The sequence below is a fragment of the Notamacropus eugenii genome, chromosome 2 (genome assembly GCF_028372415.1).
Source record: "Notamacropus eugenii isolate mMacEug1 chromosome 2, mMacEug1.pri_v2, whole genome shotgun sequence".
Taxonomy (NCBI): Eukaryota; Metazoa; Chordata; class Mammalia; order Diprotodontia; family Macropodidae; genus Notamacropus; species Notamacropus eugenii.
In genome coordinates this window covers 388,641,175-388,655,737 of record NC_092873.1, presented here as the reverse complement: position 1 = coordinate 388,655,737, position 14,563 = coordinate 388,641,175, and the positions used below count along the sequence as shown (strand labels likewise).

General features: G+C 41.5%; 1 protein-coding gene and 1 pseudogene across 3 annotated transcripts in view; one reads left to right on the top strand and one right to left on the bottom strand.

The window, feature by feature from the left end:
- The window catches only part of NUP133 (nucleoporin 133), a 67,940-nt gene extending 53,380 nt beyond the window's left edge, over nt 1-14,560 (bottom strand). The window contains exons 1-8 of one of the 3 annotated variants that reach the window (XM_072647470.1): nt 14,360-14,560; nt 12,107-12,225; nt 8,720-8,823; nt 3,786-3,890; nt 2,586-2,723; nt 1,776-1,946; nt 1,030-1,185; nt 449-519 (exon numbers count right to left, since the gene is read on the bottom strand). In XM_072647470.1, the coding sequence (XP_072503571.1) occupies nt 449-519; nt 1,030-1,185; nt 1,776-1,946; nt 2,586-2,723; nt 3,786-3,890; nt 8,720-8,823; nt 12,107-12,225; nt 14,360-14,544 (1,049 nt within the window). In that variant the 5' untranslated portion in view covers nt 14,545-14,560. Of the gene's footprint in view, nt 1-448; nt 520-1,029; nt 1,186-1,775; nt 1,947-2,585; nt 2,724-3,785; nt 3,891-8,719; nt 8,824-12,106; nt 12,226-12,437; nt 13,260-14,113; nt 14,267-14,359 lie in introns of those variants that run through there. The other 2 variants (XM_072647471.1, XM_072647472.1) reach the window with 2 other exon arrangements.
- LOC140530461 (leucine zipper putative tumor suppressor 3 pseudogene) lies at nt 4,594-6,409 on the top strand (annotated as a pseudogene).
- Nucleotides 14,561-14,563: the final 3 nt, after the last annotated feature.

Here is a 14,563-nt window from a genome sequence, read left to right as displayed (position 1 = left end):
CTGTCTACAGAAGACAGTTTGTTTGAACGTTAGTACCTGAGCATTACTTCTGTGTGAAATGTCACTTGGAGTTTCACCTTGGAATGCAATTATATTTACCCCCCTCCTCTTCCACACTAAGAGACAGGAGCAGGGAACAGCATTGCTGAGGCTGCTTGCAAACTGAAGAAGTGTTGCAACAAGAAGACGGCTCCAAATACCTCCAGTGACAGAAGACAAGAGTAGTCTCTGCTATGTGGTGTGACCAAGATGTTTTTACAAAGTTGGACATTCATAACTCAGAGATTAACTATGCACAAAATGTGTAATCAAAAAGACCGCTCAGGTAGATAAAATATGGAACATGTGGAAAGGCAAAGGTAAAGAACGCTTATCATTTTACAATAGTACCAATGATCTTTATAAAGCACTCCTATCCTTTCTTCCTTGTAAAAAATTAATTGCTTACCTGTTCTGCTGCAAATCCAAATACTCAATGTTGACACCGCCTTTAATTTCTTCATAATTACTTTCTGACCCCTAGAGCAAGAGATGGATTACAATAATGAATATAGCGAAATTTTTAAAAAATGAACAGATTAGTCAATGATCATAGAGTTCCTAGAACTGTGTTAGCTGAACATCATTCTATGTGTACTCTACATTCTCTTGTAGAGAAGTGCTACTTGGTGAGGAGCTCTATGGAAGTGCTACATTCTCTTTAAAGATGAAGAGAAAAATTACTTTTGTCCTGAGAATTTTCATATACTCTTTAAAATAACTGGAGGTAACATCCTCTTGGGAAAGATACTGTTGGTAGAGAATGCACATTGCCAAACAGTCAATGTATCACTTATTTTTGACTCTTTTTCTTTATTACAAAGAGAAGATTCAGTACTTGGCAGGTAAAGGGTGTTGAGATATAAAAAAGTGACGATTATGTAAAATCAAAAGGTATCAATACAACATTTTTAAAAAAAATAAAGAAAAGCAATGCAAGTGACAAAAATAAAGCTGAAAAAATCCACAGGAAAACAGTTCATCCCTTACCCAAATTGCATCTGTGATGTTTTCCTTAAGGGCTTTATTTATGTCCCAACTTTGGCCTTGTCTTTCTGAAGTATTGTCTATTTCCCATTTGCTTAGGGTTGAACTTGTAAGGGTGTAATAACTTGCCTTCTCTTTGTCCCAGAGGACACTGGAAAGCTGCATAGGTGAAGAAAAATCATTCTTAAGTTAAAGTTATAAAAAATACAATTTTTATCACAAACTCCAGATATGTTATGGTTTTTGGCTATTTCCTTTATAATTCCAGCACCATCATTTCTGAGATACAATCTTGTAAAAACTACAGCATTCAGAACTGTATAGATTTACCTTGGTAATGTGAAATTTGGCTTTTAACCAGTAACTTAAATATTATGGATATAATATACTTAGAGCAATAAATGAATATCTAGCTAATAATTATTAGGATCTGTTAGAGGTAACAGATTCTAGTTATCTTTAATATATTTTTATTAAAATAATTTTGTTTTTAAGAATAATGTAATGTACATGGTTTTAAAGTCATACAAAATACTGATAGATAGACAATTTGGCTATTTTGATGGCCTATACAGATGAATTCTTAATAAACATTATTTGATGAGGATTCAGAGTTGCACTTCTTGAGTGATTTATAAGACTATACTACTATAACAGAGAAAAATGTACTAAATCATCAGAACACTAGATTTAAGTGGAAAACTGATTAGGTTCACGTTCTTCTTTTTACCTTCATTTTTCAAACTTACTGTGTGCTCACTGCTGGGAGACAAAATTCCTAAAAGAGAAGAAACTCTTCGACCAATTCCTGAAAGCATGCCTTGACCCTGTGGAAGTACATGTTGATGAATCTTGCCCAAGTTCTCAGGTATCAATCGAATTAACTGGGTCCTTGAAGAGGCCAAAATAAAACTTCCACCCTAAGGAAAAATAACTGCAATCAAAATAACTTCTAACACGGAAACTTTTGAAGAAAATGAATAATAACAAAAAGAATGCTCACTACAAGCAAAATCATATGCATCCTAAAACTAATTTTAAAGTATTAAAAATGAAAGTCCTGTTGTTTTTGTCAAAAAATTTTACATGGAAGCCCACACAAATTTTGCAGAAAAAAAGATTTTCTGTATAAAAGCCCCCAATTTCTCAAGAGCCATGATCTCTATTTTTAAAAAGATTGTTCAATTATAAATTTAATAAATAATTAAATTTAATGATTACATTGATAAGTCCATTAATCATAAGGAAAAGCTATTCTTCACAATTTATACTGTGACTTCTAATCACCTAATAAAAATAACCTGTTTCTCTAAAATGCTGCTTAAAACAATCCCAGACTGTTATATTATTCTCATGTATTAGAATTCTATTACAGCATTCACTCCCCATACTGACAGGCCAAGATGTAAGCCTTTCCCCAGACTACCTCATTACTTTTCTTTTTTCTGCTTTCCTGGCCTATCTGGTCTGATCATTGGTCCCATTTTTCAACCATCCAACTTCTACATCCTAGATGTCCCACATATACTTCTATGACACAAGAAAAACATGCACCATACCTGTACAGCTGTTAGAAAACTCCACACCTTGTCTACACTTCCAAAGTCGACAGAGGTCTCTACATAGCTGTCTTCATGAACAAGGCTGGGCCAGTATCGAACAGATCCTTCTCTGGTGGCAACCATTACAGCCACAGACTTGAAATTAAATTATATTACAATACGCTTAGTGATTATAATATAAAGGAAAACTTATGATATAATGATTTAAAAATGCTGATAAAGATGTTAGTTTATAATTTGAATATTGAAAAAGGTCAAATAAAAGTCACATACATATTTTTGCTTTTGAGTTAGACTTGTGGTTTCATGTGACTTTGCAGAGAAGCCCCTGTGTGGAAATTCCTTCCATCAATTCAACTTAAGTCTTAGAAGGTTGTCAGGAACAATCTGCTATTTTTTAAAATAATATTTCATTTTTCCCAATTACATGTAAACATAATTTCTAACATTCAATTTTTTTTTCAATTTTGAGTTCCAAATTTTCTCCCCTCCAAAATATGGTAAGCAATTTGATAGAGGTCATACATGTACAATAATGTAAAACATATTTCCATGTTAGTAGTCATGTTGTAAAAGAAACAGACCAACAATAACAACAACAACAAAAATCAAACCCATGAAAAAAATAAAGTGAAAAATAGTATGCTTCAATCTGTATTCAGACTCCTCAGTTCTTTTTCTGGAGGTGAACAGCATTTTTCATAATGAGTCCTTTGGGATTGTCTTGGAACACTGTATAGTTGAGAAAAGCTAACTCGTTCACAGAGATCATCATATAATATTGTTGTTATTGTACAATGTTCTCCTGGTTCTGCTCACTCTGCATCAGTTCATGTAAGTCTTTCCAGGTTCTTCTGAAATCAGCCAACTCGTCATTTCTTATAGCACAACAGTCTTCCATTACTATCATATACCACAACTTGCTTAGGCATTCCCCAACTGGTGAGCATCCCTTCAAGTTTCAATTCTTTGCCATGACAAAAAGAACTGCTATAAATATTTCTATACACATAGGTCCTTTTTCCTTTTTTTTATGTCTTTGGGATATAGACCTAGTAGTGGCACTGCTGGGTCAAGGGGTACGCACAACTTGATCTGCCCTTTGGGCATAGTTCCAAATTGCTCCGAACTCTACCAACAGTGTTTTAGAGGAACACTTTAAGTATGATTAATTTAATGAAGGCTTACGTTATTTACCTGAATAGAATGGACTTTATAGGTTGCAGGGTGGGAGAGGGCTACCAAATCAGCACTCCACTGGAAATCACTGGGTGGTAACTGAAGCTCTTTGCAAACCAGTAACTGTAAGAGAGTACCAAAATACACAATTCCTCCGATCAAACAGAAATGTACATGAGACTTCTCTCCTTTCTCTTCTGAACTCTGATCACTGCTCTAAATTGCCACACTACACATGTGCCAAGAGAGTCAAACACTGTCACCACTTCCCCTTACCCCTAAAGAAAACAGGCCCTTCACCTACGGCCAGTAGTGTCCCCTCAGCCATCCCTGGCAACTCTGACTGCAGCCCTTACTTCCTCAGCAGTCATACCTCCTTGAAGACCCAGAAAAAGAAAGTTTTTCCCCACAGTCCTTGGCTTTGTCATATGACTCCGTATCAGAAACTGCTAGGGTTTTATTCATGAAAATGACACTAAGGAAGACGCATTATCATCTGCTTCACCACTGCATCCTTCTAAGGACTACTGAGCCCTGCCATCAGATTTGGAGCTGCAACTACTAGTAGACCACGAACTTCTCGAGGGCAAGGCTGTTTGACTTTTCTGTTTGTATCCCCAGCACCTAACACAGAGCTTTGCACGCAGTGTTTAATAAACGCTTTTTCATTCATTCTTTGTAGTTTAAATTGCAAAATAATTTTTTAAAAAAATCAAACTTTCATCTTGCTATTATTATTTTAAAACAAAGGAGCTCAAAGAAATCACTGAAGCATGTCAGCTACTATTAACAATTGCTTGCCTACTATAATTATTTCCTCTTCCTTTAAAAATGATTGTTTGCATGTAAAGTTAATTCTTCATTTCATGCTTTTGGTTGTCTCTTTCCTATCTTCCAGCTAGACACCAAGAATTCTTCCCAACTTGTTTAGTGAGTCCCTCTGCCCAGTAATATTATTTCAGTGATAGCAAAGAAGTCATCTAACATGAGCCGAGCTGGGCAGAGGCAGAGGCGACAGAGCCCACAGGCCGCTCCCCGCAGCTGCCCACCCTCCAGCTCTCGGGTTCACTTGCAGCAGCACCAGCAGGAGGCAGAGGCGCAGAGACCCTGGCCTTGAGGGCAGAAATTGTTCTCAAGGTCATATACTTGAGGAATTATGGAGTCATAGAACGAGAGCTGGAGGAGACCCGAAAGGCCATCAACTCCAGATGAAAAAACTACACTCTAGTGCTGCATTCACTCAGCCATGGCACAACTAAAAAACCTGACCATGTGTGCTGACCCTGGCCACAACTCCCTCCTGGTCTTTGCCCCTTGGCCACCTGAGCCCCACCCCACAGTCCCTCGCCTCGTGACCATGGGCAGTGTGGGCAGTGGTGTGGTCCATGCCCAACAATTTGCCATGAAGAACATGGGCACGCAGACAGGTGGGGATGCCCAAGGGAGCTATCCTGGGCCAAGGGGAAGCAGGCCAGGTTCTGGCAATGGGGACCTCCCAGTCAGATACCCCTCTGAGGACAAAGCCCTGGCCAACTCCTTGTGCCTCAATGCGGATCTGCAGGCTGGAGCCAGCGGTGGTGTCAGAGGAGCCCGGACAGATGTCTGTGGCAACATAGTCAACAGCAGCAGTGACAAGGCCCCACCCCAGTACCAGGAGCTCAGACACCCACCAAAGATTTTGCCCACCTCTGGCAAGCTGGACCAGCACCAGAGACTCTGATGAGACCGTCAGCCTTCAAGACAGTTGTGCCCAAGAACTTCCATTCCATACAAAACCTGTGTCTGCCCCAAAGCAATGGGGCATCAGATGGGCGCAAAGGCCTGGGGGGCCTGAAGGGAGGTAGGCTGGACAAGGCATGAACTATGACCCCCACAGGCAGCAACGGGGGGGGGGGGGGGGGGGGGGGGGGGGGGTGTTTGTGAGGGGAAGTAGTAGCGGGGGTGGAAGATTCTCCAACTCAGGCCACAACTCCCTGACCTGTCTGTCTATGTACTGCTCAGACTATAGCCAGCACCTAGCACCCCTGAGTGCTTCCATCAGTCAAATCAACCACACTGGCACAGCCAGCTACAGGGGCAGAGGCAGTCCCAACAGTGGGGGCCCTGGCTATCATGAGCTCTCCTCTTCAGACAGTGGGAAGGGCTCCAGCAAGAGCACACCATCCTTTGGTAGGCTGAACTCTCTGGGCTCTGGGGAGGGTGGTGGCAGCAGCTGCGTGGCAGGGGTTGGGGGGAGCCTGGGCTCTTTCCCAGCCTTCTCCCCTTCACCGGATGCAGTGATCCAGGAGCTAGAGGAGAGCCTGTGGGAGAAGGAGCAAGAGGTGGCTGAGGGGCCTGCAGTGGGAGGTGGGCTGGTTGCATGCCCGGGAGTGGCAGGGGTGCGGGACTTTGCTGAGGAGCAGCGAGTGTGGCTGGAGGAGAAGGTCATTGATGACCAGAAGCAGCTGCAGCTCAACTACATGGAGATGTAACAGCGCAACTAGGAGCTGGCCCAGCACCTCAGGGAGCTGTGTGCTGCAGGAGCCTCCCTATCCAGCCCCATGCCCCTTCCCAGCTCCGTGCCCACTGCCCACCGCAGCTCAGGGGAGAAGAAAGCGGTCTGGACCCCGTCCTGCCTGGAATGCGAGTGCACCAAAATCTGACCACAGTCGGCCACCGAAGGATGGGTCCATGGGCACTGAATTAACTTTTTTTTTTGTTTAGACAAGATGACCAAGGCCCCTCCACCAATGACCTATGGTGGCCTTTGGTCCTGAATCTAGGTCAATGGTCCCAGTCCCTGGGAAACCCCAGCTTCCACCTTCCCCTCCCCAGACCAAAGAGGATCATGAAGTTCCAGTGACCATATCCCTATCCACCCATGCCCACACTGTGTCAACCCCAAGATTTTCCATTCCCGAACTCTAGGATTCCAATCCCAGGCTCCTGCCTGGAAAAGGAAGAGGAGAAGGAAGGCACTAGCTAGTCTTCTCAGGATCCCCAGTGGAGCTGGGGGTAGAGGCACATAAAAACTTAAAACAGGTAGCCGGTGGAGTGACACTTGGAGAAGCTAGGGGCTGGCCCTGACCACTGATGATTCCAAAGCACACTTTCAGCAACAGTCCTGCACCAGTGTCTCCCCTGCATTTTTGAGTCCCCAGACCTCATTTCCTCCATGCACTTTCTAAATTGGGGGTATCTGTTTGGCTTGACCAAAGACCCTAGGGCCTTCCCCACACACACCTTCCATAAAGGCAAGGACCCCTCCAGTACTTTGTTTTCTAGGACAGTTGCGGGGTGAGGTTGTAGATGAGGTGCAGGAAGTAGGGTTGGCAGCTGAAAGCCAAGGAGTTCTGTGTGGATGGAGATGGGAGTTGAGTGTCTATCAGTTTGTCTGGATCCTGCCATCTCAACAACTATTCTACCCCCCTCCCCAATCTCAGTCACTCAGTCCCTACTGCAGTATGTCTCCCTAGTCCCCTCCCTAACCCCCAAGGCTGAACGTGGCCCCCAGTCTAACCACCTCCCCACCCCCATCCTTCGGGCAAGAAGCTTGATCTCTGAGGCATCTCTGAAGCATTTCATACATACCTTTAGGGTTGGGTTATTTTAGGGAAATGATACCAGCTCTTCCTGTGATGGGGCTAAAGGTAAGGGCCTTCTTGGGATTCACCAGCAATAACAGGGAGGTTCAGCAAAGTCATCTCCCCCTATCCCAGAGCTGACCTGGGGGCGATGGTAAATCTTCTGCCCTCCCAACCTCAACCCTATCATCAATGGGCCCCCACAACTCCAAGTCCTGACTGCCTCAGCCCAACTAGGACCATTCTTGGACAACCACACCTCAAATTCTTTAGACCCCCTAAGACACTCCAGGAGCATGATGGTCGAGACTGACCCTCAAGGGCACAGAAGGACAGGTTAGCCCCCTGGGAAAAGAGCCAAGGAACAGAAGGGGGGTGGGCTGAGAAAGCTAAACCTTTGGGGTAGGCTGCACAGCCTATAAAAGTAGAAGCACCCTCAGTCTTTGAAAGGAAAAGGGGTCTTAAAAGAATACAACCCTTGTCTATCTGTTTATCCAACTGTGCAGGACTTTTGGGATTTTCACAAAGAAATAAAAAGAAAAAGGCAAAAAAAAAGTCATCCAACTTTGAAAGCAGCAGGCAGAAAAGAGTGAAGCCTTGTGAGTAACATTTGCGAGGAACTACAATAGCCAGAAAGTCAGGAGCTAAGGATTACCTTTATACTTAGACATATTTATGTTCCTTTTGCTACTAGAATGGCTTTAAGTTACCTTAAAAATTTTATCAGGCATTGTACAGTATATAGGTTCTTTCTACTTCTTACATGAGAAGGCTTTAGAATTCTGGCTGAAAGACAATGGAATCATCCAGCCCTCTTAAACCAGTCTGCTATCAATGGTTTATCCTGCCCCACTTTCTACACGCTAATTCTGATACCACTGGTACCCAGCCAGACTTGGGCTTTGGTCACTGACATCCTGCCCCCAGCATTGGCTTTCAATCACTCCCTAATTGCCTACTGTTTTTGACCTGATCTCAGCATTCCTTACCAGCACATAAAAATATAAGGATGTTTTTCACTTTATTCTACTAGACATGACCATTTTTTGTGCTGTTTTGACCAGATTTTCCTCAGTCTGGAATACATTCACTAAAAATTTCTATGCTTCTTTATTCAATTAAATTAACAGGCAATTAACAAAACATGAATCTCAAGAATATGCTTGGAAATTCTAAAAGGGAAAAAGGGAGAAATGATTCATCATGTTATTTCCCAACCTATCTGTACACATATATAGTATCATATAGTTACTTTACAAAGCTAATGAATACATATAAAGTAGTAATAAAAGTATTCATAACGAATAGTTTTGTTTATTTCTGGTCAACAGTTTTTAAGCAACTAGAAAAAACATTTAATTACTTGTCTCTTCCTTACAAAACTCTTACCTTAGCAACCGGTGACTGACCAATTCTCCAAATAATGAGTCTTTCTTTGAAGACCAGCCATGCCCATCCACTTTCATCCACATGGACAGTCAACTGATCATCAGCTAAGAAAGAAAAGACAAGCCTCAAAATAGGACTTCAAAATACAAGAGAAGCTAGCAAAATTGCAAAATTCATTAACATTACAACAAAGTCACACTAGATTGTAAAAGGACTTAATTTAACCCAAAGGTAACTTAATCTAATATGAAAGTAATTAAAAAGAGAAAATATCCTTGGATAACTCAATTACTATCAGTTATGTCCAATATATCTTTAAAAATACATCTAAGTAGCCATGTAAAATCCCAGAGTGAATTACTTTGAAAAAAGACCTTCCAGTTAGGACTTCTAAAAAGCATCTATTTCCTTATCTGTTTTTTTTAAAAAGTGGAGAGTGGTAAGGCTAAAATATTCAATAAACTGACATGTTTCACAATCTAATATTATATATAAAACAGAAACTTCAAAAAATGATTTCATTAAACAGAATGTCAAGCACGCTTTTGGCAAAACAACTAGCGTACTGATGTCACTCTATTGCTGTGGTAACAGATAGCATGGTAAAACCTTTGATCATCTAAAAACTGCTTTCAGTCATGCACAAGCTCTTTCCTATAGGAAAAAAATAACTATCTGTTAATATATGGAAATTTTATTGATATGAATCTCTTTCCCTTTACATGTAAAAAAGGTTAATGATATCAAAGGACATGTGAATCAGATGAAGGAAAAGAAAAAACAGATGGCAGGGATAAATTCACCAACAGGATGATCCAATGCTATGTTTACTAGAACTAGGCAATATTTTTGCCCTGGAATTTTTTTCATACTTTGAATGGATACCAATTTTAATTTATTTTAATTTAAAAAAGTAGAACAGATCAAAACCCTCTACTCCACAAGGACTACACTCCTTAAATTCTTGAAATATCAACTGCCACTTCAAGGGGACTCTTCATGAGGAGCCAAAGGGATGCTAATCAAATCTACACAGTCCAGTGTTTCAGCATCATCTTCCCTGGATCTCCATACCTGAAGATTAACAAGACTAATCCTATCACTGTTTCATTTATTAATACTGAGAAGAGATGGAGAGGCTGGCATCTGTACCAGGGAAATACTATGCTCACTGGTGAGGTCATGGCTACCTGGAAACATGGGAATCACTGGTGACTGCAGACAACACACACTCTTTTGATGATGGGGCCATGGAACTGATGTGCTTTAAACTGACAGAATACATTGGGTTTTACTTCTTTCATATTGGAGGTGACTAGTTATGTACCCCTGAAGAGCAAACCTAAACCTGGAGCGAACGGTGATATTTGGGATAACTGAACAGAGCCAAATATGAGGAACTGGTTCAACAGTTCATTAAGAAAACTCATTCTAACTTGCAAGCTTCAAAACATTCTTTCCTTGGCATTTTTGAAGGTCTAAGGGATCAAGGTCAGAATTAGCTTTGAGGTGGAATAACTGGTTAAAATTAGTTTAATGCATACTTTCACATACATGTACACACTCTCTATTACACCCATATATGTGTATGTATGTGCATATGCATGTATATATGTGTCTTCATGCCTAGATTATCAAAAGAGCTTTCTTGTTGGTCTCCCTCCCTTGAGTCTTTCCCCATTCCAGTCCATGCTCCACTCAGCTATCAAATTAATCTTCAAATATGTAAAGCCCTTCACAACCTGGCTCGCTCCTTATCTTTTCAGTCCTCTTATGCCTTATACCCCTCTATCTACCCTAGCATGCAGTAACTTTGGCCTCATTGTATATTCAGTGTTTAGCACACTGCCTGGCACATAGCAGGTACTTAATAAATGGTTATTGAATGATTAACTGTCCCTTGCACATGATACTCCATCTCCCAATTCCAGCACTTTCACTGATAGGTAACCCATGCCTGGAATTCCCTCCCTCCTCATTTGTCTCCTGGTTTCTCTAACCTCCAAGGCCCACCTAAAATTGTACCTTCTACAAAATGCTTTTCCCAGTCCCTCGTAATCTTAGTGACTTCCCTGAGATTATCTCCAATTTATCCTGCATATCTTATTTATACAAAGTTATTTGCATATTGTCCCCCCCATTAGACAGTGAGATCCTTGAGGGCAAGAACTATTTTTCACCCCCTTTTCTTGTATCTTCAGTACTTAGCACAGACTATTTAAATATTTAATTCACGTAGAATGATGGTAGAAATTTTGATGCCTAAAAATTACTGCTGAAATCCTTCACAAAAATCCTAGGAAACTCCAGGTGCACTGTGATAGTATACGTGAATTAAAGTATAAATATTATAGTATTTAGGAAAAACCAGTTAATCAAGTAAAAGTCTCTAGAAAGCATTTCTTACATACCCACTATGTGCTCAGCACTGTGTTAAATGCTGAGAATTCAAAGACAAAAAACAGCCCCTGTCCTCAAGGAACTCACTGTCTAATGGAGAGGCAACAGACAAACAGCTATGCACAAACAGGGTGAGTAGGAGACAATTAAAAAAAAAAAAAGGCAATAGAATTAAGGAGGACTGGGAAACACTTTTCCTGAAAGGCAGGACTTTAGCTGACACTTGATTAAGAAACACAGAAACCAGGAGGCAGAAGAGGAAAAAAGTTCCAAGCATAAGGACAGCCAGTGAAAATGCAGAGAGTATCATTTGCAAAGAACAGCAAGGAGGTCAGTGTCACAGTGGAGAGTATGTGGGAAGGTGAAATGTTAAGAAAACCAGAAAGGTCATAATTTAGAGAGGAATCTCTTAAATGGACAATGTGGCTAACCTTGAACTTTGTCTTTTTCTACATTCTCTCTATTGTCACGAATGATTAAAGGACAGGGAAGAGAGATGGAATATTTTTCTATTCCTTTTGGAATTTTCTTCTATAGAATTTATTACAGATTTCCCATTCTGAAGGAAGAATCTTCTTTGTATAAATATGTCAAAGATCACAGAACAAATGTGTGTGAGCAGATTCTCACTTCACTGTGTGTGATCCAAAGATTATGGCAATAAGACTTTAGGAAAGACTTCATTAATATCTATGTTCTCCTTGGTTTCTACTGAAATAGTTAATATCCTTCATTTCAAAATCTTATTGACCTATTTTGCAGAGTTGAAACTATTATGATTCTTATTAGTCAACTTTTGATATTGGTTTAGATTTTGGCTAAATAAAGGTTAAAGTGGTTAAGGTTTAATTTTGTTATTGATGTTACTAGTTACATCCCTCAAAGCAGAGTCAAATACATATAGATGCAAATCATAAATTCTTATCCTTTATTCTTAGCTTAGGCTTTTAAAGTTTCTAAAACGGAAAAATAACCAATATCACCTACCTTCAGCCAGTGCTAGAGCTTCCATAACTTTAACAGGAAGAGAAGATCCAAAAGTTTTCACATCATAGTTGATAGTCTCACTGACAGACTGGTGCTGTACCATTCTTGTGGGTGTTCCGCTAAATGAAATAATATAACTTGTCATTTGTTTTATAATTTCATTTCCTCCACTTACTTTGACATAATTTTAGCTCAAAAAAAAAAATAAAAGCAGGGGGACAATGAAAAATGAGGTATTATAGGAAAAGCACCTTCCTGGTAGTTAAGAAGCCCAGATTCTAATTTCAGCTCTGCTAATAACTAGCTATCTGGACTTGGGCAAGTAATTTACCTCTCAAAGCCTCAGTAAAATGTGACTGGAATAGATGATCCCTTCTAGCTCTAAAATTATGAGAAAAGAAACATAGGAAAACTAATGAATCACTCAAAACTACATGAGAAAACTAATGAATCAATTAGCATCTAATACAAGAGAATTTTGTTGTCATACTATTTTTTACAGTAAATATGGTAAAGTGGAAAGAAATATTTTCTTCTCATTTTTTATTCAAAATGCAGTAAATTTTCCATTTCGACATCTACAGAGCATTTATTTCAGATACAACACTCTACAATATAAGAGATAAAAGGATTAAAAAAAATCATTGTCCCCAGGAACCTTACGTTTTACAGTAAATAGTATTATTCCAAGGATCCTGCGATGAAGTTCAAATATCTTTCCCAGGTACACAGTGCTCTCACTGAAACATGAAAAGTCTATAATACGGTTTTAAGTAGCTAGGTGGGACAGTGTTTGGTAAAGTGCTAGACTTGGACTTAGGAAAACATCAATTCAGTAGTGCCTCAGATACTTACTAGCTGTAAAATAAGGCTAACAATAGCACCTACCTCCTCACAGGAGTGTAATTAGAATCAAATGAGATAGGTAAAGCTCTTTGTGCTGTTGTTATTATGGGGCCTTACGTTATCCGAAGGGTTGTTATTTCAACATGGGCAGCTGAAGAACAAATAAAATGAAACTTAAAGAAGACATGGTTCTTGTTCACTACCAATTTTCACTAAAGCAACAAGTAACACAACAAAAACATTTTGCAGAGCATTTTGTCCAAACTGGATGGATTAGAGATGAAGTCACTTCTTCACAATGCTTGTTTCTTTTCCATAGAAACTATAAAAGTAATTTTTCCCAAAAGAGCTACAGAAGCACCAATCTGCAGCCTTCCTACTTCTAGAAGAAGGAAAACCACTGTAGCAAATTCTGCTCAAAAAAGAAATTTCTAAGATAAAGATAGATTCCACTCCCACCCCTCAAGCTTTGGTTATGAAAGCTAAACAGGAAGAAGCCAGCACCACCAAGTATCTAACTCTAACCACTCCTTTACTTTTGTTCTTCAAATCTTATTTGATATTTCATGCTTTCCAAATTACATGTAAAAACAATTTTAACATTCTTTTTTCCTTTCAAATTCTGAGTTTCAAATTCTCCCCTACCCCCACTGAGAAGGCAAGCAATTTGACAGAGGCTTTACACCACTGGTCATGCAAAACATACGGCATGCTGTGAAAGAAAACCAACCAAAACAAAAACCCTAAGAAAAAGTGTCTTGGATCTGCATCCTTGACATGGTCAGCGGGGGTTCTCATCCCCTCCCAACTCTAAGAACCGGAGACGCCGGCCTCTTCAGCCTCTTCCCACCCTCCGAGCTCTCGGTGCCTGCAGCCTGGCTCCCTCACCACTCAGCCTCCCCCGTCTCGGTGTCTCGGGGGCACTTAGTTACGGGCATGCTGTCTCTGCACACACGGACCCCCCCCCCCCACTCCCGCAGTGTATGCTTCCCGAGGTCTGATCAGTGCTAGCTGACTGACTGAGCCTCAGTAAAAGGGGGCCCCTTGCACAGCGGGCTTCGCTGGGGTCTGGGGCGGAAAGCACTTCGTAAACCTTAGAGTTCAACCAGCATGGATCGTTAGGATCAGGGCTGCTCTGATGGTGGGCGGGAGAAAGCTTACAGGGGGAGGGGCACTTTCCTGTCCCCTTGCCATGGCACGCTTCAGTTCAGGGCCCCGAGCACTCGCTGGGCAGGGCCAGGCCGAGGGCCACTGGGACACAGGCCCCACCCCAGGTGGATGGTCAGCCCGTTCGCGAGCCCAAACGCGCGGGGAGGCTGCCCCTGCGGCCCCTCGGGATGTCCGGGCCCGACCCACGCAACAGCTGACGTAAAGGAGGGGGGGGAGGGGAGAAAAGAATCCGCTTACCGCGCACTCAGGGAGCTGCGGCGGCTAACCGGCGAGAACAGCCCGGGCGAGCCCACGGCGGACCCCAGGGTCAGGCCTTTCCTACCCCCCGCGCGGGGCGTGGAGACCGGCGTGGTTCCCCCCAATGGGCCCCTGCGGACCCCAGCTCCTGGGGTCCGCGGGGAGGCGGAGGCAGTAGGGAACATGACGAGACGGGAGGAACCG